This window comes from Pteronotus mesoamericanus, unplaced genomic scaffold (assembly GCF_021234165.1).
Source record: "Pteronotus mesoamericanus isolate MK-2021 breed Mesoamerican mustached bat unplaced genomic scaffold, CSHL_Meso_final contig_657, whole genome shotgun sequence".
In the NCBI taxonomy this organism is placed as follows: Eukaryota; Metazoa; Chordata; class Mammalia; order Chiroptera; family Mormoopidae; genus Pteronotus; species Pteronotus mesoamericanus.
The window spans coordinates 8,097,050-8,122,079 of NW_026555229.1; the positions used below are offsets into that span (position 1 = coordinate 8,097,050).

Consider the following 25,030-nt stretch of genomic DNA (forward strand, 5'->3'; position numbering starts at 1 on the left):
TTATTAAGGTGACATTGGTTATTAGAAAAATTATATAAGGTTCAAATATACAATGCTATGTCTTCATCTTCATCTGTATATTGTATTGTGTTCACTGCCCCAAGTCAAGCCTCTTTCCATTACCATTTGTCCCTCTGTATGGTCTTCTACCTCCCCCACTCCCTTTTCCCTCTGTCCTTCTTCAGCCTTCAGTGATTTGGTAACCTCAGTGTCCCCAGCCATGCTCTGTGGTGATAATAAGAGACCTGGGGGTACTGTGATCTTGTTCCTTAAGGAAGTGATTGGGCCTTCTTGGAAAATGCATCTTTTAGTTGCTGAACTCTGGCTAGCATTCAGAGATGAGACTTGTCCTCTCTGATCACAGTCTATTCACTAAGGTCAAGATTCAGAGCGTCCTATGGAGAACTGATTTTTAAGCATCTAAGTGACCAGGGGATATATTTTTGAGTTTACAAACTATCACTGGGTACAGGTTCTCCTTTGGGGGCGATGAAAACATTTTAGAACTGCTGAAGAGGTGATGTTTACACAAAATTGTGAATGTGTTAAATGCCACTGAAGTATGCACTTTAAAATTGTTAATTTTATGTTATATGAATTCCACCTCAATTAAAAAGAAGTTTATCATCATTGTAAATGTAAAATTCAGGAAACTACATGTGGGGGAGAGGCAGAGGTCAGGATCACTGAGGAACACGGTGGTACAGAGGTATATGTCAATTGTCATTAAAGTTCTAGTTCTGTGCTGCTCCAAATGTGGTCCCCAGACCAACAGCATCAGCATCTCTGGAAACTAATTAGAAAAGACAGTTTGTAGGCCCTACCCCAGACTGGTTGAATCAGAGACTCTGGGTGGAGCCTGGCAGCCTGAGTTTTAACAAGCATTCTGGGTGATTGTGATGCATGCTAAAGTTTTAAAACTGACCTAGGTTTGGGGTTGGCAGGTACATTTACATGTGTTGGTTTTATCATTAAAAATAAAACCAAATTAAACAAGCAAATAAGTAAATAAGGTCATGCAACGACTAATGGTGACTGTTAGGAACCAAGGGTTATATTTTAATCTGTGTCGATATATTTGAGATTTATTTAAAAGAGAAAAAAAGATTTCCCAGTAACTCATTGATCTTAATATGTCAACACCTTGCCTCTAAGCCAATGCAGAACAATATAGATTCAGAACAGATGTCTTATCAAAAAAAAAAATTCTTGGAATACAAGACAAAAATGATTCTAATTAGAAAATAGAGATGTAAGGATAACAGTGAACATCAGGGAGAAAACCAGCCTCTCCTCTTGGTTCACAGAAGAAGTCTTTGCACCAAGTTTTTGCAAGGTTCTGCCTTCCTGCTGACTGTAACATCTGCTCTACCTGGCAGCTTATGGTGCCTGATTTGTGGGCTTCCAATCTGTGTGGAGCCAGGGGGAGCCACGGGAGGTGCCATCTCTCAGAGAGGGGAGCCATGGGTGGATTTCAATAGAGATGTTAGACCCCTCCTGCTCTCAGCAGCCGCTGTGGATGGGCGCCAGCTTTGGACCCGAGGAGGAGGACTGGCTTGTCTCCAGCAAATGCTTGGGCCTAATGAGAATGGAACATGTGCCTCCAGCAATTGCCTCCTCAGCACAGCAGCCTGGTTGCTATTGTCATCTGACTATTTTCTCTGAACAGGCTATGTTGTCTTCTGTTGTGAATATTAATTTCCCCTGAGTTAGGACGATTGGGCCGAGAGCAGCCATCTGCAGAGCTGTGCCATGTTGGCAGGGCTTTTCACCAAGCCCAGGCCAGAGGACTGTTTCTTGGAGCGGTTTCCAGGTTGCTGTAAGAATCCACACTTTCCCAAGTGAGGTTACAGAGCCTAACCTGCCGTCCATGACAGCAGAACTGGAACTCAAACCCAGATTTCTGACTTTGAAATCCATAGTTCTACCTCTGACTTTTGATGCCTTTAAGTAAAACCCGAAATATCTGCTTAATGCATTAATTTTTAAATACAAAGAAAAAAAATGTGCTCAGATCAGAAGTAAAGTTAATTTCAAAGTAATGAGGACTTTAAGCAATAGTAATTATTCAGAGCAAGAAAAAAATTCCTTTGGCCATCACAACATGGTTGCAATGGATTAAAAATGGTTTAAAAAAAAAGAATAAGTAGATCATGGCTACAGCCCACCTTGATAGCTTTTCTGTTTTTAGTTGAAAGTATTTATTAGGTGTGTACATATGCAGGGCATAGCAATCAAATACAGAGTCCCTGCTCTCACAGAAAGTGCCAGCCATGGGGAAAGACTGTTGTCATTGCCCACTTATCCTCTATGTGCCATAACATGTGAGCAGCTCAGGATGCTATGGCACTGGAGGTTCAAAGCCAGCAAGGGATATTCTCTAAAAGGTTGTCACAAACCTATAGTGGCTATTCATGATCCATGGCCCCATCTGACGTCTTTGTGTTTCTTCATGACCCAGGTAACCACGGGTGGCAGAGCCAGCTACTACGTGTCCTATCGAAGAGAGGCCTTCGCTCAGATAAAGCTGCCCAAGTACTCTCTGCCAAAGGTATGCACCGCCTGCTGTCCCGGTCCTGCCAGACAAAGCGGCAGAGAGAAGCTGCCCTGTTAGGCAGTGGGAGGTTTCATTCCTGCCTGGGAGACAGCTGGTGTTCAGCCTGACTTACCACTGCAGGGTTTGGCCTCTGCTGATGTCGCTGAACCCGGGTTCTGTGTTCCCCTCTCAGCAGGGTACACAGGCAGGAACTTTAATTTGCCATGACTCAAACATCCTGCACAACCTTAGGTCATTCCCCAGGAGTGGTCGTGGAAGGGGCACTAGCTTTGGAATCTCTGATGAGGAGATCCCTTCCTTTTGTAAGGGCCTTATGTCCCAACAGAGGGATGGGTTCAGAATGGCCCAGGCAGGAGTGCAGACGTTGTAAGTGTGTGTGCATAAAGGTGCACAGGTGAGCCTCCTGCTGTTCTCACTTCTCCCTATGTTTTAATGCTAAATATAAATGCACTGCCTATGCTTCCACTCCCTTGTATCACTATGAGTAATGAGAAAGGAATAATTTAATACAATTTTAATATCAAATGATGGCATGTTAACTCCTCTTTTGAAAAATTATAAACTTTATGGACCCCATTTCCTGGGAACAATAAGTTTTTGGGAGAAGGTAGATTTTAGAACCTTAGTGTGAACATGGACAAGACATCACTGCATCACCTAATAAGGCTGCAAGGAAGCAAAGTCTCAGGCTGCTTACATAACAAATGTAATGTTACAAAGAGCTGGGTCTCTAAGCTGGTACTAGGAAACATATTATGAAAGGCTACGTGTGTATAGAGGTAGAGGTAGGAGGGATTATGAGAAAAGAGGGTGGGTAATTGTTTACCCTCTGTTTTTATGCGTTCATTTATTCATGTATGCATATATCAGTTCATTCATTCATTTATTCCTTCTTTCATTCATCCATTGAACTATTCTTTCTAACATTCAAGTTTTTACTTTGCCAGGCACTGAACTAAGTTCTGTGAGTATAAGGGTGAATAAGACACAACAAACCCTTCCTTCACGGAGCTTATATTCTGGTAGAGAAGAGAGATACTGAACAACCAATTGGAGGTGTAGCAGGAATAATAGATATAGAAGCTCAAGGGTCATCATGACATAAGAGTTGGGATACATAAATATGAGTAATGAGGGCAAGAGTCCTAAAGAAAGTGATGTTTAAGCTGATAAAAAAGTGAATTGACTATGCAAACAGGTGTTGGGGAAGCCAACAGAAAATACATACACAAGCCCTATTTTAAGAGAGAGTATGGTTCATCTAACAAACTAAAAACTGTGTTGAGTAACTGGATTTCAGAGATAGGTGAAGAGGCTGATGAGGTGGCTAGGGGCTGTATTAAATAGCCTCAGAGGTCATGGGAATCAATTTTTCATTTTCTCTATCCTCTCTGTGAGTGGCTTTTATAGGACTACTGAATAGTATTGTGGTTGCAGGATGTAACCATCAGATTTTTTAAACCCAAGAAGGACAGAGGTATTCCTGCCTGGAGAAGGTGAGGAAAGGGATGCTCTTAATCATGCTCTTTCTAAAGGACAATGCCCACTGATGATTTCAATGTGTTGGCCTAGGAAAAGAGTTTCAGAAACTTTCCAAACCATCTTTCTAATGTAGGGTCTGGCCTGTGCATGTGTGCATATTTTATGTATATTTTAACCTTCTCAGAAAAACAAGCAGTTGCCTTCCCTGGACAGTGTGGTTGCAGGTAGGGACAAATGAAGCCCAGAACTGATCACAACCCTAGAACACTCCATTAACAATTAGCAAGTCATGGCCATTTATTGTGGTGGAATACCATCCGCACGGCCCCTTTTATAGAACTTCATCCAGAGCAGCTTCTCATTAATATGAGGGCTGCTGTGAAAATAGCTGCATGGTTATTGATTCCCCATTATTAGCTGACATTGGCTCAAATTTTCATGGGAGGTGAAGACAGAGGGGGTAGAGGGAGATTGGTTCTTCTCATTTTTAAAAAGGGAAATGGCTTTTAAGCAAGTTGCTGCTGGGCATCTCACTTAAAAACAGAAACAAAGAAGCTCCCTATCACCACTGCCCTCATACCTCTATTCCCAGCCTATCTGTTCAGAATTTGCTCACCTGGGGCACCCATGGATTTGGAGTGTTTTGCAGAGAACAAAATAATGTTAATAATATGCAGCAGTACTAGGAGCAGCAACCTCATGCCCAGTCCTCCAAACCCAGTCCTTAGGCATCAGGTTGGCATCTCAGTCCAATAGTCATGAGAAGCTCAACAAAGGGTGGGGAAGATGATGAAGGGGAGCCATGCTAGCCTCGGGAAAAGGCAACAGAGGGTATGAGCAGAAATCCTGAGCTCTCATTACAGCCCTGCCATGTCCTTATCCACGAGCCCAGGTCTCCTCATCTGTGAAATGAGCATCATCATACTATTTGACAAAGTTGTGAGGATTCAACCAATGGCTCATTGTTTGAATGAAAAGTGCTGGACAAGTCTAAGCAATGATTGTGATCTAAGGGGAAATATGGTAGACGCTCTTAACCTGCTGGCCATGGAGATTTGTGCTCCTCGTGGGGTCACATCCCAGCCTGCCCTTGGACTCAGTATTGCCCGAGTCCCTTGCTTTACTGCTCTGACTCTTAATACACCCTCTTTTGTCTCGTAGATTCTGGATTTATTCTTAACTTGCTACTCTACTAGTCATTTGTGCAAGAGACAATTTTGATTTTATGTTTGTTTGTATGTGGGACTCAATTTGTTAGTGAGGTTGTTGAACTTTACCTGAGTCCTGTGCTGCAGGAAAGCGGCAATATGTAAGAAATCTCCCTCATCCTTTGTGTTTCTGGACGTGGCTTAATACAAAGAATTCCCCTTCCCCATTGTCTTGATAAGACGCCCACATCCCCCATCTGTACCTTTGACCACACCAGATTCCCATCCTTGGTCACATAAATGATTAGCTGAACTGCTTGTCCCTACTGGTCAAGCTGTACCAAACACTTGCTAATTTGACTTTACCAGCTTTTGTTCAGCTTTTCTTCTTCCCTCAGCCCCTGAACTTTGACCCACTCTTGAGCATATGAAAGCACCAGGAGCTCAGGTGAACATTGCAACTCAGAACAACCCCTTTTAACAGCCCTTCTGAGAATCACTGACTCTCAGGAGAATAATTTCCTGTCTAATTGTGGGATCATGCCACCTGCTCACTCCACCCCTCACATCCAATTCTTTGTAGCTTTGTTGTACTTCTCCCTGTAAAAGTAATTCTTTCCTGCCTTCACTCTGAGGTGCTTGCAGATTATGATGATAGCGTTGCGATAGTTTTTTCAAATAAAGTCTCTCTTTATCTCTCTGGGTTTGTTTTCATTTGACAGTTGAATACAGTTAATCCTGTTTTTAATAATAAGAGAGAAGAGAGGAAAATATGGTTTAGAATATTATAATGACAATGGCAATGATATTAACCTTTTGCTTAATTTCCTCAGGAAAATTTTCTTAATTTTTACATTTCCCCAAATACTGATTTGTCCTTCCTTGCTGTACCACAGCCACACTTCTTAAAGAGTTATCTGTAATTCTAACCCCTTTTCTCACTTGCTAGTCACTCTACAATCCACTGCCATTGCCCTGGACTCTGCCACATCCATCCCACTATTCCACTAAAAATCTAGCCATTGTTATCAGTGACTTCCCACGTGTCCAATAAACATCTCTAGCTCTTTATCTCTTTATACCTCTCTGTAGCATCTCACACTGTCGGGAGAAAAAAATCCATACTTGATCATCTTCCCTTTGGTCGTATTTACTTTTGATTTTCTTTCCTGGATCCCCTTACCATTGCCAGACTTTAAGTGTTGATGTTTTACATTCTTTTTGCATTCTGCATGGTTCCTGCATGGCCTCATTGGTTTTCTTCATGTTGATGATTCCTATGTCCACAGCCCCAGTGCGTACCTCTCCAATGAACTCTAGACTGTATCTACAACTGCTTATTCAAAGTACATCTCCTTAACGGATCCATTTAACAACTCCAGAGCTGAGCTCAGAGTCTCTGCCTTATATCCCTTATATCTATTTCTTCTCCCATGGTTACTCTGTTTATTCATTCCATAAGATTTTTTTAGATGTCTGCCATGTGCAAGATGCTCTGATAAGTACTAGAAATAAAGTGATAAATAAGAGAGGCATAGTTTTTTGCCCTCTTAGAGTTTACAGTCTAATGAGACTGACATCAAACAAATTATTGCACAAATGAATATTTAATTTTTATTTTAATGACTACTCTAAAAACAGAGAATTTTGTAAGTCAGATATCTGAGATATTAAAGACATGTCCTTCTCCATTACCCCTTGTAGAATCTATCTCCTTAATATTTCACTGATGCATTTCTTAGGGTTCTTACAGAAAACCTGCTCCTTAGTTTGGCCCTCATGTGTTTGCAGTGACCCAGATTGTTGCAATGGCCTTTTAAATCTTTTGCCCTGCCCCACTTAAATCCACTCTTTATACTGCTTCCAGAAAGTGATCATGCAATGAAGCTAATCTTCACCAACTCAATCTCTGCATTGATTAACTCTAGTCATTTCTTTTTCTCCCAACTAAACACTTGTGGTAGCTTTGCACTTCCTTCTGGGTAAATTTCAGTTTGCCATACAGAATCCCTTGTGATGTGGCCACTCTAACCTCACTGTCCCCAGAATAAAACTGCTTATAAGCTGTTCCAAATTCTATGCATTTTCTTGAGTGCTCCACCCTTCCTCTCACCTGTGTAAGACTTTCCACTGTTATTGTCATTTTCAGTACCTCGGGGTAGCACTTACAGGCTCACAGAAGGCCGCAAGAGCATGTGATGTCTCCACCACTGGGTGGGCATCTTCCTGAGGCTAGGTCCTCTATTTGTTTCTCTCTGTATTTATATTATAGTGTTTGGCACATGGTGTGTTCTTAATAATGTAGGTCTTTTCTGTAATGAAGTTACTTTAGGCCCAGATTACAAGAAAATGTTTCAGTAACAGGGAAGTATTTTCACTATCTTCTCCTAGGAAGTCCCAGGTTTAGGTTTTCAAAAAGCAACTCTCATTCTCTCTGGTTACTCTCTTGGGAAGGTACAGGGGGACTGTTATTTATAAGTGTTACAGTATAAAGGTGACACATGCTTTGGAATTAGATTAGGGTAGCAGAATTCAAGAAATAAGCTTTAATATCCTTCAGGTCCCTATTAGACCAAACCTAACTGGCAAGGCTCTTCTTTGTTCTTGAAGACTTATTATCCAGGTTGTTGTTGGTTGATCCTTATTCAACCGTAAGACTTATTAGGAGAGAGGACACACTGTTCAGAGTTTATCCAGGAGTGATTCCCCAGGTTGCATGCACTAGAATCATTTGGGGGGCTTATTTAGATGGTAGAACCTAAGACTCTTCACCAGACATACGGAATCAGAACCTCAGGCACTGGCACTCCTGAATCTTCATGCTGTTAAGATCTCCAGGACATTTTGATGCACAATGAAGTTATACTCCTACTGATATGGAGCTTAGCTTCTTGATTATGGTAGTCCTGAGTTTAAATCTTAGTAGTGTTATTTATTAGCTAAGTGATTTTGGCCAATTAATGATTTCTCAGGTAGATGTTCCTGAATCCTAGATACTGGAAAGCAATCTTTCACTCCAGATCCTTCAGTAACCTGTTCACCAGGTAACACAGCCCCAGTGCAGAGCTAAGGTAAAATGCACTCACAGCAAATCTGGCTGCCTCTAATCCTGTCCATGCCCCAGTGTTTTAAGTTATTTTTTTTTTTTCACTTCTTTTACATTAGTTTGGTCTAAAATAACTTAGCTCATTCATTTTTATGACCAAAACATCTGGGAAAAGCCAGGCATTTCTATAACATTTTTAACAGGGTAAGTGAATTTAATCCGTATTTCCTGCAGCTGCTATTTTCCCTCCTACTGGGTTCTTGAGCTTTTATTCCACACCAACACAACACGATGTCATCACATGGTTTTTAAGAGTAAGCCTTATTTTCATTTTCAAGCAGCTCAGCAGGAACCTGTAAGGTGTGTAAGCACAAATGAGCAAGCGAGGCCTTAGTCAAGGTGACCTTGGGTGTTTAAGGCCAGAGACTGGGACGTGACCAAAACTCTCCAATGCAAAGATTTAGAACTTGCTTTCTCACTTACCCCACCTCCCAGTTGTCCAAATCAAATGACCTTGCTCCTTTTGAAATCATCTTGGCAGAGCTCTCCATAGTTCCGATATTATAGACATTATGGCCTCCTTTTATTGTTGAAACCATTTCTGGGAAGGGTTGGCCAAATAAGGTAAGAGTTAGATTCAGCCTGATTATCTACTTACTGTCAACTCTAATTGCCTGTGCTCTTACTACCAGTGCTTTCCAACACAGGGACTAGGGGAACTCTGCTGCTCTCTCAAGATGCTATTATTTTTTTGGCATATACATCTATATAGTTATGCATTTTTAACTACTCCCATTTTTTCAAATGTTTCTCCTTGTCAACATTGCCTCCTGATAGTGTAAGCTCCTTAAGTGAGGACTTGAGTTTATGATAATCTTTGTACAATGGCTAGCCACGCATGCACATTGGTTTTTATAAATTGTTTTGATTTCTGAACTGGTAGATTTGATATTAAAAATGATCCACTCCAGGAATGCAAACTAAAGTGACTTCAGGGACCAGGGAGTGGCAGATGATAGAAAATTTGGATGTATAGGATTGGGACTGCAATGATTCCACCTAATGCAAAAAGACTGTGGTCAAACCAAACACTTGTGATTTATATTTATTTCAAGGGTCATTGGTTTGCAACTTCTAATCTAGAGACTATATATCCAAATGGTTAGAAGCTGCCAATTAGTTTAGAGTCATACTACTGATATTCAAGGCATGGTTCTGCTACTTATTAGCTATGTAATCTGAAGCAAGTGTGTAAATCTCTATTTCCTTAATTTAGCCCTCAATGAATATACCAACTCCATTACAGAATTATTTGACTTTCTTGAAACAATACATTAAAATAACTTAGAACATTGCCTAAATGTTAGCTATTTTTTTTTTGGTAGCCCATCCTCTTCACTATTTTGGTAAGAAACTTGAAGCTCAAGGGGACTGATACATTTAACAGTCCTAAAGCAGAGCTTACATTATGACCCGGAACACTAAATTCCCAGCTGAGTATCTTTTCCTCTATATCACTGATTTTCAAATATCTTATTAACAGCAGCCCCTCATCTTTTACTTTTAAAATATTATCGAGAAGTCTAGTATAAAGCAGATTGGAGTGGTTCTGCTCTGGTTGAAACAGGCTTGGAAGTCCAGAGCCCCACCCATTGACCATCCCTCCCTTCTTGCAATTCCCATGACTCTGAAGATTTCAAAGAAAAGTATGAAAACCATTACACTGAAAAGTTTGAAAACATAAATGAAGATCTAAAAAAGGGACAAAGCTTGTCTTCTTGGCATGTGTACATTTTCTCTTGCAAAGCTGTATGTCTCTGTTAGCACTAACACTACATTTCAGATATAAAAATAAAAAATGGAAGTGGATGAATCCCTCGAAGCCATGGAAAATGATACCCACCAAAGCCCCTTATACCCATCTTTCTGTCGCTAGCAAAGAACAGAAATCATGAAGCCCATAATTTATAGCCTTGGTCCGACACAGAATTGTTTAACATTGCCTATAAATCAAGCTTTTTCTCAACCATTTTATAAGTCATGGTAATTATTCTGGGTCCCAGTGGGCAGGGAGATAAAGGGATCTGCTGCCTTACAGGCCTTCCATCTTCCTACAGGACATGCACATTATCAGTACCGATGAGAACCAAGTGTTTGCAGCGGTCCAGGAATGGAACCAGAATGATACATACAACCTGTACATCTCAGACACGCGTGGGATCTACTTCACCCTGGCCATGGAGAACATTAAGAGCAGCCGCGGTCTAATGGGAAACATCATTATTGAATTGTATGAGGTATGTAGTCAAGTTCGTCCAACATGTGGATCTGCCCCTTTTTTCATGAGTTTTAATGGTATAAACACAAGCGTGGGAGTCACAAAGTCCTGGGTCAGATCTCAGCTGTGCCACTTAGCACTTATGTCCCTTGGGCAAGGGTCTTAACTTCTCTTGGCCTCAATTCTCTCATCTGTACAATCGAGGCAAACTATTTATCTAATTAGATTATTGTGAGAACAAGAGATAATATTTGTGAAGCATCCAGTGTGGTGGTTGGCTTAGTAAGCCTTCAACAAATAGCATCCAAAGTTGGTGTGAGCATAATTACAGATCAGAAATTAAGGTAATTGGCCTTTGTGATCTTTTATGCACATTTTTAAATTTTGTACTTGTTGCTGACTCTACGTAAAGGAAGTAGTGTTATTTATATGCCTTAAATTATTTGTAAAATCCAAATAATTTAATTTTGTGGAGATCATACTTGGATGTATGGTTTATAAAAGTTTTATGAACAAATTTTTTGGGAAAATACAAGCAAACATCAGTGATTAGTGTTTAAGATTTCCCTAAAATGGTGTCAAATGCCAGTATCTGGGCATGAAGAAGTGGGCCTGGTTTACACTGAGTTTTCCTTTTTCTTTTTAAAATATAATTACCTTTCTTGAGCTTGCACTTACATATTTTCTCAATAATGGGATTGCTATTTAAAGGATAGTTTATCTAGGAAACCAAGTGACTCCATATAGGAACTATATTAAAAAACTAGTTGTCTCAGTGACCCTAATGAGGTAGTGCTTTCTTATACCTTTAGTGACAAGTGTATTTTCTTAGCTATAGTGAATTACATGATTGAGCCCCTTGGCATGATGGATGGATTGACTTGAGCAAAGAAAGTGCGTCTCATTATTTAACATTCACTAGTGCCTGATGGTCAAACTCACATAGGCTGTGCTGTTTGAAGTCATTTGTTCATGCAAGGATGAGTTGTGCATTATGGGTGGTAGCCTCAGATGGTTTGGCTGATCTGCTCCCTTGTGAGTTTTTCTTTTAGAGAACTTGGGTAGCTTTCAGGGCAGAAGGGTCAGTGCATGGGCTTCTGCTTTACAGTGGTCTTCTCTGAGCAGCACCTGTTAAAGATCCAGCATCTCTATACTGGTGTCTAAGTTGGCTGCTCAGTTATTGGTATTGATGGAAACATACCAAAATTCTGTTATTTTATCAGGGGAAAGAGAAAGTTACACAAAGATAAGGTGAATGGAAGTATATTTTAAAAAGGAGAGAAGTGAATGTCATTCATCATAAATAAAATTGGTAGAAATATCCTGATTTCCTAAAGCAGTAGTTTACAAGTGATAAAATAATTCCCTTAGCAACAATGTTTATCTGGAAAATTGCCCAGATGTCTTCCTAGAATTATAAAAATTGGTAAAGATGACTAAAGAATATATGAAGGGGGACCCAATAAAACCAGAATTATCTTCTGGAGGGCGAGCCCCTTGTGATACAGGGTTCCCCAGCTAGGTGAGTGTTCTAAGAACCCATCAGCATTCGTGTGCCAGCTGGTGGTATTGTGAGAGGCTGTGTTCAGCTTCAGATAATTTTTTTGAAGGCCCCTTCACTTGGTGGGAATTCAGACTGGTGCAGCCGCTGTGGAAAGCAGTACGGAATTTCCCCAAAAAACTAAAAATGAAACCGCCTTTTGACCTAGTGATTCCACTGCTGGGAATATACCCTAGGAATCCAGAAACATCAATTCAAAAGAACTTATACACCCCTATGTTCAGACCAGAACTATTTACAATAGCCAAGTGCTAGAAAGAGCCTAAGTGCCCATCAGTAAATGAGTGGATCAAAAAAAATGTAGTACATTTACACAATGGAATACTATGCAACAGAAACAAAGAAGGGACTCCTATCTTTTGCAACAGCATGGACAGACTTGGAGAATATTATGCTAAACAAAATATGCTAGTCGATGAAAGACAAATATCATATGATCTCACATATAAGAGGAACCTAATGAACAAAAATAAACTAACGAGCAAAATAGAATCAGAGGCATGGAAACATGGAACAGACTGACAGCAATCAAAGGGGAGGGGTCTAAGGGTGACAAGAAGGGGAAGGGACTAGTCAAAGAACATGTATGAATGACCCATGGACATGGACAACAGTGTGGGGATTGACTGTGGGAGCAGGGGGAGGAGGTGGGTGGGGAAGGGCAAAGGGGGATACATGGGCCAACAGTAATAGAATAACAATAAAAGTTTTTTTAAAGAAAAGAAAAAAAAAAGACTTGTCCAATGCACTTGCCTGATGGGTGACTTATGAGTGCACCTGCCCATACCATGCTGAGTGTTCAGCAGATTTTGACCAAAAATGGCATGACCCCAATCTCCCACCCTCCCTATTCACCACATCTTGCCCAGAGCAACTTCTTTTTTGTTCCCCTGGATAAAAAAGTGTCCTCCAAGGGGAACATTTTGCCAATGTGGAAGAGGTGAAACAAAAAGCGGTAGAAGCACTAAAAGGCATCAAAATCGACAAGTTCAACAACCTGTTTTGAGCAGTGGAGAACCATCTCCATAGGTGCACTGCATCAAAGGGAAAGTACTTTGAAGATGACTAAAGTTTAAACATGTAAGAGTATACTTTTTTTATTTAAAAAATTCTGGGTTTTTTGTGTACCCCTTGTAACTGGCTTTGGAAAGGTTCCATTTCCATGCCTCTAATCATACCAGGAGGAAGAATATACCTTTGTTATTCAAGAGTAAGTCACTGCTTGTGGGAAGGTTTGGATTCATGTTCAGAGGACTGAGGACTCTCCAGTCAAATCTCTCTCTGTACAAGTGAGACTATAAGGATAAAATAATTATCCATGCTCCTGTGGCCAGATCCAAGCGGAGAGTAGACATTGCTGCAGATGATCTTTCCGCTGAGAATTCCCTGAATCCCTGACCCTATTGATGATGGTGAATGAGATTGCCACTGTGCTGTTTCTTTCCTAAGGGAGCTTGAAACTCCTTGGCTATTTAGAAAAGTGAGACAATATGATCTGAAATGAAACATGAATCAAAATGAAGAATGTAGTTTTTCCCTTCTTGTTGAAGTCACTCTTGCATTTTTGGTCTTATCAGGTGAAAAATGCATGGTGCCATTGCATCTACAGAAAACCAAGGAGTATCAAGCAAGGCAACTTCTCTAAAATCAGCCCTACTGAGCTGTTTCTCCATTGAGTTTTATCATGGTTTATTGTGCCTCTACTTTGTGTTCAAGTCCGTGAGGAAGACAGGAAAGATTATGGCTCTTACCTTCAGGGAGGTTGAATCTAGTTAGTTTGGCTTTGAAGACACAACAAAAAAATTTCCTTTTTACCTGCCTAAGTTTAGAACTAACTGAGACAGAGATAGAGGGGAGAAAAATGGAGATTAAACATCAGCTGTATTGCTTTTTTAAAAGTTGTGTAGGAGGAACTGGGCTTGCTAATACTGCACTCCAGAATTATACCCATCCATCCAGTAACAGGCAGAAACAGTAAATTAAAAGATCTGTGAAGCCTGTCTCAATAACACCATCACACGGAGGTATAAAAGATGTGATCTTTGCAGGCAAATTCCCAGTTATTTTTCTCAGCATTACCAATCATCATATCCTTTACCCTGGGGCAGAAGAAGTGAAGAAGTTGGAAGACATTCCATATGTCAAGAGTAACATGAGCCAAGAATTGGATGGAGGGTGTATATTTGTAAGTTTGTGAGCTAGCCAGTCTCATTGAATAGAATAGATGCTTGTCAGGCACAAAAATGAGTAGTGAATAAATGTTTGAAGTTCAAATTCTAGAAGGCTTTTAATACTAAGGGAATAAATTGGATCCTCACACTATCTAGACCATGAAAAACATATTGAAGGTTTTTAGAGGGCAGTGCTGTTTTACACCTGGAGATAACATTCTGTGATTTGGAGACAAAGCTCAATTTAATTGGCCTCTGGGGGTCATTAGACTTTAACCTTCTTCGCTGGAGATTCTCATAGAAACTGAGATTGTGTACCATATGGCCAGTTAGCAAAGAGACTATAATTTCTCTGGTCTCTGAATGCCCTTGAGTAATGCATCTGGGAAAACCAGTAAGCTTTCACATTAAATTCAGTGAAATTAACACACTTTTATGGAGTGTATTCTGTTTGATGAAATGAGAAAAGATATAAGTGACTTTATTAGGGTAGTCAGCAACACAGTCTTTTATTAAAGTTATGATTTCCCATGTTGTGGGATCATTAAAAGAGAAGGTTAATCCTATCTTGAGAAATTTTGGGAGACTTACAGATGCATTGGCTTGAAGAAGGAATGCTGGCACTGGAAGGAAAGACATGCTTGGGGGAGTCCCAGCATGAGAAGGAAACCAGGGTCTGATCCTTGTCTGAAATGTCAAAAATGCCTTTAGGAATCTCAGATGTGAGGTGGCTTGGACTAACCATGGCCACGTAAAGCTACCAGTGTATCACTCCATCTTCCACAGTGGCCTCTCAAGCCTCTCCCTAATAATGGAAAGGGATGAAGAAAGCAAACACTTATTTGAGACTTCATTTTGCAGGTTGTGGCTGCTGACAGACCTTGGAAACCAACGGGGATCAACCCCGCTAAATTCAGTAACACCTACCAAGGCAAAGATGTCAATATTTCTTGGTCTATTGGAGCAGTCTGCTGCTCTGCAGAGTCTCTTGCTCTCTTTAATTCCTGCTTCAAAGTACAATATTGTCATAGATGTAATTACATAATCAGGGGGAAAAATAATTTTTGAAGGCCAAATAATAATCTCTTCTTTAAGGGCTCAGGGTCCATTCTATCAAAACAAGGCTGGTGTTGACCATAAATGTAGTCCAATTATATGCGCTCTTATGTACTTATGTACTTAATAAGAATACGTACTTATTCTTATGACACTGTTTTCATATAGAGGAGTTGTCTCTTTACATCCCTAACTATAAACTATATTTCTTCTTAGTTGCTCTCCACTGATAAATCAAGAAACACATATTCTTTTCAATATCCTCAGTTATATTATAGAAATATGCTCTGAGCTGCCCGTCTGATGGATTTTTTTCAATACTTTCCTGAATATTAAGCATCCAACTTGTAACTCCTTATAATAACAACAACAGCATACCAGGCAATGCCTCAGACTGGCATTATTGAATAAATATGTAATGTGAGCTACACATGCACTTTTAAATTTTTGACTACTCACATTAAAAAATGTAAAATGAAACAGGTAAAATGAATTATAGTGATATATTTTATTTAACAAAAATATCCAAGGTATTATCATCTCAGTCTATGTTCATTTTGAAAAGCTGCTGACATACTTTATATTTTTCGACACTAAGTCTACAAAATCCTGGCTGTATTTTATACTTCCCATACATCTCAATTCATATGCTAAATTTTCATTAGAAATCCTTGATCAGTGTCTACATTTCATAAGATTTGCTGTAGAAAAAAAGTAGACTTACACACCCAAAATTACTCCAAACATACCTAAAGGTTTACCAATGACAAAATCTGTCATCAATGTTTAAATTGGTTAAAATTAAATAAAATTATAAATAAGTTTCTTGGTTCCACTGGCCCCATTTCAAGTGCTCTACAGCCGTTTGTGGCTAGTGGCTATGGTATTGAGTAGCACAAACTGAACAGCTTATATACTTTTTTTCATTTGTCTATCTCAATATCCCTTTGTGGTGGGTGTCATTCCCCATTGTGCCTATGAGAGTACAGAGATGCAGAGAATTTAGTAACGTGGCTCAGACCACACAGCTAGTAAGTGCTGGCACTCCAACTGAACAAACCCATGTTTATTTATTTAGAAATAATGGGATCTCTCCACTATATATTTTTTATGTATTGTTTTTTATGGAGGTAAAATTTTATACAGTAAAATTGATCCTTTATGGTATATAGTCCTGTAAGTTATGACAAGGGTGTACAGTTGCATAACTACCACCACAGGTAAAATATGGAACAGCTCCATTACTCCCAAATATTCTCCCTTTTGGCCTTTTTGTAACTCTCCCACCCAAAGTCACCGGCAAACACTGGTCTGATTTCTCTGTTTCTCCAGTTTTGCCTTTTCTATAGTGTCATATGAATGGAAATAGACAGTAGGTATTCTTTTGAGCCTGGCATTTCTCACTTAGAATGATGCATTTGAGATTCATCCATATTGTTTAGTATCCTTTTTATTGCGAAATAATATTCCATTGTTTGGATGTATCACAATTTGTTTATTCTTTTATCAGTTTGAGGGCATTTAAGTTATTTCCACATGTGAGTGATTATGAATAAAACTTTTATAAATGATCACCTGAACGTAAGTTTTTATTTCTCATGGGTAAATACCTAGGAGTAGCATTGATGGGTTGAATGTGAGTATATATTTATAAAAAGCCACCAAACTATTTCTAAAGTGGCAGGATCATTTTGCATTGCTGCCAGAGATGTTTGAGCATTCCAGTTGCTTCATGTCTTCACCAACACTCGGGTGTTATCAGTTGTGCATTCATGTGTGTGTTTGCGTGTATATTTAGCTATTCCGAAAGAAGCATAAGGTTACCTCATTGTGGGGTTAATTTGAAATTTCTCATGACTCATTATGCTGGATGGATGAAATGCAACTCTCTGAGGTGTCCTCAGAGTTCTGATCTCTTTGACCATCTTAACTAATGTTTCCTTGTCCCTAGTGGTTGCCTTCCACCCTCTGTTTTATCATGATCTTAGGTGACCCTTTTTTGGCCAGATGGACAATTGCTTATAGCCTCCAAGGGACATTTTTTCCATACTGACCTTCATTGGATTCTCACCACAGGTTTGACTCTAGGGACAGCCCATGGCAGACTGTGGTAATTGCTTTTCTCAGCAGAGCCCTGGTTTTTTTGTCCTCAGGGCCCAGGGAGGTGAGTGACAGATGACCATGCCACCTGGACTGAGTGCTCTGCCAAGGGGCCACTGTCAGTTTCCCTTTGCAGTTCAAATTGACTCTCGGAAAGTGGGCCATGCAGTCCTGATACTTTGTGCAACCCTCTTCCAGGGGGCCACCACAAGCTGGTGCTTTTCTCCTTGAACTGCTGGAGCCAACAGCAACAGCAAGGCCTCTGATTTCCAACAACGGTGGGAGGAAACATGTTTAAGGCATATAGCAGCTACCCCCTTGGGTGGAGCAGAATTAAAGTTGTGTCTCATTATCTAATCCCTTTACATTGAATATAGTGAGAGTAAGTCATGGTTCGTGATAGGTATGTACCTACATATGTCCACATATACATGCTTATATGGGTATGAGTCTACTAGGGTGCATCATAAATGTATTTTATTTTTGGGTTGCATTAAAAAATTTTGAAAGCTATTGGCCTAAAGTACACAAAAGTAAAGTGACTTCTAAACATATAGTCCATTTTTTTTAAGATAGGGAGCTAAGAAGCAGTTCAGTAATAACGTAAGGGCTTTGACCAATCCAAATACAAAGGGAAAGCGCTCCAGTTCTCTCAGACAAGAGGAAGGTTGCTGTGGCATTATGTGCAGCTGCAGGAGAAAGGCCTGCAGAGCTACAGATGGGCTTCCTGAGCTCTAAAAGCCTCCTTCCCATGCTTTTGCAGTCTCCATTCTCCTGGTTTTGCTCTCAGGATATGGGCGACACAAATCCTGGACAGAAAATTCCCATCCAAGTGGGAAAGCTCTCAGTGGGAAATTATGGTTGGGACCATTCCATATTTGCCAAACATGCTCACCCAGAAGAACACAAGAGGCGCTGCATGGCTAGTAATTCATGCTGCAATGCATTGCACTGGAGGCAGGGGAGATGGGGACAGCGCCCCCACAGGAGCAGCCTCAGGAGTCGGAGTCTGACTCTGTGTTTTCTTCTGGGAAGTGGACAGCAAGGCCCTGGGCACATGCTGGAGGTGGGCTAGCTGGCTAAGGGGAGAGAGTTCTTGGAGTCATTATCTGGTGGTCCTAAGAAAATACCAGAAGGTGAAAGGTTCTAAAGAAACACAGACTGCATTCTCTGTGAGGAATAATTGGCAATTAAGTTTAATAAAAACAACTTTGCAGTTGGTTTTAAAGCCCCAGGTGATCTGAGGGCCTTGTGGCTCCTAGATGAGCATATGAGATGCCAGCCTTCCTGAAATGGCACTGACTAAGCAGCTAGGGCAGTGAGGACACCTCTGGGGAAGGGCATAACTCCGACCCCACCGCAGCTTGGCTCCTCTCTTTACCCACCCTCTGGTCAAGTTGGGAATCTAATCAATTCATTTCTTGGCCTCTTGTCAAATTCCCCTGGTGGTGTCCTTCCCAGATAATTCTCTTTTCTTTCTGATATCCTTTGTCCATTTTTTCTTTGTTTTTATTTGGGTTGGCATTCTCTTTCAAGGCCAGTCAAGTTAGTAAAAAAAATAAAAAAACAAATAGAAAAAAAAGACTTATTTCATCAACTACATTATGCCATTATAAAAATGAAAGTCCTCACTTCTGTGGAATTCTTTCTTGCTGGCGTTCTCTCAGAACAGCAATAAATCTCAGTTAACCGTGATCCTTAGAGAATGGGGGATACGTATAATTAAAATTTTGAGATCTCTATTACTCAGAAAACCTGCCATTAAACCTTTTGTTTATATATACTTGAACTATTTAAATTATCTTGTAGCTTTGGAACATGCTGGGACTGTATGGAAAGTTAAGAGAATCTTTTTTTCTTTTTTTGACATAGGATGTTGTCAATATAAACAGCTGTTCTTCTTGCCCAGAACATATAATAGGGATGAAAGTTTGAGTGAATTTGTGTGTATTCCAGAACCTGCCAGATCATAAATGTCCTTTAATCCTCTAGTTTATGGTTTTATGATGATGCCTTTCTTCCTTCAAAATGTTACTGGTACACCAGTCCCAGTAATCGGGAACTGTGGCAAGAACACCCACATTATTTCATGTATTCGTTGCCAGCCAACAGAGGGAAAATAGCAAGAGCAGGCCTGATTCTGCCTGTTTCAAAGTGACCACTGGCTGAGAGCCAAAGATGATATGGGAGTTCTCCGTAGTCACACAATGAGCTAGTGACACAGCCAGAGATAGATTCCAGGTCACCAAGCTGGGTCACCTGCCCAGGGTATGTCTACTTCACTACCAGTTGGGACACCTCAACTTCCATCATTAAAGAGTATACCTTGATGCCTTGACTACCTGTTAACAAACCTCTCCTGAGCCAGAGGAGGTAACTCCTGCAGTTGTTATTGACCATGCCCACCTGAGAGGGGATGCTAATAGTTAAGGCTACGGTCCTAGAGAACAAAGTGCAGAGACATGCAAAGTGGGAAAAGGCACTTGGGTAAGAGGGGAATAGGACATCCGAATTGGGGCGTGGGGGTGCAGAAATGAACTTAAACTTTTCTCAGAGACCATATAGCATGTGGTATGTCTCACCATGTCCCTTCTCTTCCCTTTTGGACCCCCAACATCCTGTAGAAAATTCTGGAGCTTCTCTCAGGACTGCTCCAAACTATAGGCATTTTGGCCCAACGAGGTTCTCCATCTCTCGCCCTTTTTCCTAGGTAGCAGGTATCAAAGGGATATTCCTGGCAAACAAGAAGGTGGACGACCAGGTGAAGACATACATCACTTACAACAAGGGCAGGGATTGGCGCCTACTGCAAGCTCCAGATGTGGACCTGAGAGGAAGCCCGGTGCACTGCCTGCTGGTCAGTCGCCCAGCCTCCTGTGAAGTCCACAGGGAAGGCTGGTTACCTGAGATGCTGCCTCCGGGGCTTTCTTCCATCAGGGGTCTCTAGGAGCTGGGCTGGTACTGGGCAGGGATTTCCCAGAACTCCCAGGGTATTGATCTGTGGGCTCAGACTTTCAAACTGCTTAGATGAAAAGTTCAGTTGAATGCCAGAGGATTTTACTGAGAAAATATTATGTGATCTAACTCTTAGTAAGATAAAGAAATATACAAGAGAAAGTACTTGTGTTCCAGGGTCCCAGACAGCTCAGTAGTGGCAACACACCTCTTAATTGATGCTGATAGGATACAGTTTGATAAGTGTTTGTTGGATGTCAATGTAAGCAAAAGGTGCATTGGAAGCCCAGGAAAGGTCAGGCTGGTATGGCCACATGGAGTAGTTAATCTGTCAGCATCCCCAGGGTGGCAGCTGTATGGAATATTAGGGTAGGAGCTATGAAGGACAAGATGTATAAGAGGCTGTATCTGCCCTCTGGTGCTTACAGCTCTAGGTGGGGACCGAAGACAGATAATTAACAGTGACATTCACAACCCTCAGTGCCATCTTAAAGAGGACCTATGTGACAACAGTGTGGTGGTTACTAGAGGGAAGGGGATTGGGGAAGTTAGAGGTGGAGGGGGAGCTAATGCAGTGCAATATATAGATCCAGTACCATAGAAATGTACACTCGAAACCTATGTGATATTACCACCCAATGTCACCCCAATAAATTTAATAAAAATTAAAGAAAAAAAATTTAAGGAAATTCTTTTAAGGTCCTAGAAATGGTGGTTTCTGCTTAGCCAAAAAAAGTTACCTGTTGCCACTTATTTAAAGGGTTTATTAACCACTGAATCTTATTGTAGACATTATTTTTAAAACTGGAGATATAATGGTAAATAGGGCAAACATGGCCTTTCCCCTTTTGTAGTATCAGTCCGACACCATGTTTTTTGCCTGAGGGTACTGGGAATGTCAAAGACAAATACCTATCTATTTCTAAAAACTGGTCACAACATAGTTTTTCCTCCAAACCTTACCCATGACTTCATCTTATTTTTTTAACCTAATTCTCTACTTACCCAATTCCATAATTTTCATATTTTTATTCATTACATAAAACTATATTAAACATCCCTATAAATTATCTTAAAAAACACACAGGTAGGGATAAATAAGTAAATGAGTATGGGACACAAATTTGCATGAGTTTTAGGTAATGGCTTCAAATATTTTAAGTAAAATTCATGTGAAATGTTAAACAGGAACCAAATACATAAAGCAGAAACAGAGATAATCTGGTTGAAAAAGAAGGTAGAAGGACTTAGCTTCCCCATGTCAGTTCTCTGAGGGGGTCCCTCGGAGCACTAAGGAGCAGAGTGTGATGACCAGGATCAAATATGGGAGTAGGTCAGTGTCATCTGGTGACAAGGAACAGTCAGGGAGGTTCCATAAAGCCAGCCATGTCCTGGATCTTGATGGACGGGGTAGGGGTGAGGAAGAGAGGGGGGAGCAGACAGCGTGGTGGGAGCGGGGCCAGGCGCTAGGGCAGCTCCCGATGTGACCCTATCGGCCATCTCCGGTGGAGAGGACTCCCGCCCAAACCTATGTGTGTGTCTCACATCCAAACCTTACTTCTTCTGGAAGCCTAACATCTGGTGAGGTAGAGGCATCTGTCAGGAGTCGCCTGGAATAATGCCATTTCTTCTTTCTCCCTTGTAGCCCTTCTGCTCCTTACACCTGCACTTGCAGACCTCTGAAAATCCGTATTCCTCAGGAAGAATCTCGAGCAAGGCGACAGCACCAGGACTTGTGGTGGCAACAGGTAAGAAAGGTGTTCCCTGGGCTGCTTCTTCACCGAGGGCTGCTGGATCATGTTTCTCATTTCTTTGGATTCATTTGCTCCCCGGATAAGAGCTATGGGCCCTCTCCCTGGGACATAGGCAGGGTACCGGGGTCCCCAAGGCCATTGTAATAACCCAGGAAAAGAGCTCCAGATGCTTTTAACTTCTAGATGAGTGTCCCATCCCTCAGTCACAGAGCAGTCTTCTCAAAGTAAACTGACTGCTCAGAAAGATTATTTGTAATAGGGAATTCTCACTTTAAGAAAATGTGGCCTATGAACTTTCTAGCTCACCAAATACAAGTTGGCGTAGTGCTCTCTTTACACAGAGGATTCTTTGCAAAGGGTTTCATCCCCAAGCTCTTTTTCATTATGAGGTCTCCGGTGCATGGAAAGGTTTGTTTGCGCATGATTAACACTTGGCTGAGAGCCTAGGGGAAAAGGCCTGGAAAACCTAAGGTTGCATTGTTGGAACCAGTGTCCACTGAGCATCAATCAGAAATGAAGATAAAGCAACTCGGAAATGAAAAGGAAGGTCTCCAGGGAAGACGTTCTGATTAGCATGCTTTTGATTTACATATACCTTCTCAGGAATACATTGATGGCATAAAGTGAGGCAGGCTTCTAATCTTAGAAGTTAGAGCCCTGGTGTTAGGCAGCTTTTCACTAATGAAAGCAGATAAATTCACAGTGACTTTCTGAGGTGGCACATTCTGTTCTTTCTCATCAACCCGAAGCTCTGCCCCTGCACTGACTGCTCTTCTAGACATGGCTTCATTGCCCAAGCCTTCAACTGTGTGAACTTTAAATACCACCAGTACCCAACCAATCTAATCAGATTGACAACCAGTGTAGCCTTCTGGCATTCCTGTCAACTTCTCTCAGCCCCATAGGGTTGGGCTCACAGTGTTTAGCGGCACTGGCTGCAGAGAGCTCGGGACAGTGAGAGAGGAGGGCAGGCTCTGTTGCTGTTCTCCTGGGTTGGGAAGGCCATCTGCACCCTGTAATGCATGTGGGTACACCTCCCGACTCTGGGGCTGCTATACTCTCCACCTCTCTCAAGATCTATAGGAGGCCCTGCACTGGAGTAGGAGCAACACTAAAAAACTATAACCCATAATAAAAGCTCATGATATTTAAATGCGTATGTACTATGCAGCCAGGCTTTGTTCTATGTGGCCTCACTATTCTGAACTTCAGTGTTTTCATTGGCAAAGTGGGAATAATAGTAGTGACAGAATTGGAGGACTCAATGAAGCAATGGATTTAAAGTGCTCAGAACAGTGCCTAGGATATATTGTGTCCACAATACATGTAACCTATTATCATTAATCTTACAGAATTTAAAACCACTGTTTTTGCAACAGAAGAAGGCGATTTGCTCATCTCCTTCAATAGAACCCATCAATCATACGTGTACCCTTTGCATACACTGAGGGAATGAATATACTCGTTAGCCCTGTTGTCCTGCTTCACAGGCTGAGCTCTGACCCTTACCAGCTTCATGAATTTGGCTTCATTCTTTCACCACTGAGCTTTGTTTTCCTCATCTGTAAAACAGGAATGCTTTCTATTTTGTAAGGGTGATCAGGAATTAGAGATGGAAGAGTGTGTCTGCACAACCCAGCCAAGTGCTAAGAGCACAGTGTGAGGAGTTACCAGTAGTTGTTATTGCCTGCGGCCAGCACATACCTCTAAATTAGTCTAATGCTAAGGCTTTATAAATGAACGAATAAGCAGACATTAGAGATTTGGTTTTTATTTTTTTATCTGAACATATCAGAATTAACTAATTTATTTTTCTCTCCCCTTTGTAACTCTTGTAACTTTGTATGGCTTTTTGCTTGACCGTGGGATGTTGGAGGGATATAGCCTGGCTGACCAGATCCTGATGAAAAGACAGAGTTAGATCACTGGAACATGACTCCTTATACCTCAGTCTCTCCTTATCCTGCGTTCCAGCTCTCTCTGTGAGATTATTTGCTGTCAAATCATTACAAAGTTAGCCAAGCGTTGTTTCAGTGGCCCACATAGAGCCTGTCTCTCCAGGGTCTTTTCCTACATCCGTACATTTCTTCTGCCTTCAGGTGTCAGTGACCCTGGGTTCTCTCCTCTCCACTCCTGTTACTCACTGCCTCTTCCCATCACTCATTGAGATGTGATCTCAGGGAAGCTCTGTGGATAAAAGTATACCCCTGGATTCATCTCTAATTCCCCATCGAGGCCATCTCAGAAGGCATATGGAATTCCAGCCTGGAGAGTTTGATACTTGCCTTTAGCAAGCAGACATACGAGGGTTCCTAATATCCTTATCACTGTGGTTTCAAGCTTGTACTCAAGACTTTACATCTTTACAGTGCCCTGCAGTATGCAAAGCACTTTCCCTGCCTTGATTATACAAGGACCCTATCATGTAGGAAAGGCTATTATCTTTCTCCTCAGTTAACCGATCAAGAGATGAAGGACAAAGTGGAAGAAGTGTCGTGCCCAAGTCCACATTCCCTATGGCTCCAAGGCTATACTGTCCAGTAACCATTCAACCACTCCTAGACCTGAACCCCTTCAGGTACCAGCTCCACAATGACCCTGGGCTCCCTGACATGCTTCCTATAAACTCTGAATGTTCAAACCCTAGTGTTATCCCTCCACGGAGACACTTTCCCTCCCTGCCCCTCCTCCTCTAAGCCCTCAACTGCCTGGCATAGGCAATGGTGAGAGAAGCATCTCTATCTCCAGAGGACTCCAAATTCTTCTATGTCTCTCTCACTCTCATCTCTCTCCCCCTTTCCACATTTCCCCCCCCCCCAAGTTTTTAAAGAGCACAAAAGGGTAGCCCTGGAAGAATTAGGGGGAGGGAGTGATAAAAGCAAGTTGTTAGAGCTGCTTATAAATACAGTGATGAACCTCCAT

At 41.3% G+C, this 25,030-nt stretch overlaps 1 protein-coding gene across 1 annotated transcript in view; it reads left to right on the forward strand.

Annotated features, from left to right (window-relative positions):
* Positions 1-25,030, forward strand: part of SORCS3 (sortilin related VPS10 domain containing receptor 3) — a 535,770-nt gene that overhangs the window by 427,229 nt on the left and 83,511 nt on the right. The window contains exons 8-11 of the mRNA XM_054581475.1: positions 2,462-2,551; positions 10,351-10,530; positions 20,110-20,256; positions 22,000-22,102. Of these exons, the coding sequence (XP_054437450.1) occupies positions 2,462-2,551; positions 10,351-10,530; positions 20,110-20,256; positions 22,000-22,102 (520 nt within the window). The remainder of the gene's footprint in view (positions 1-2,461; positions 2,552-10,350; positions 10,531-20,109; positions 20,257-21,999; positions 22,103-25,030) is intronic.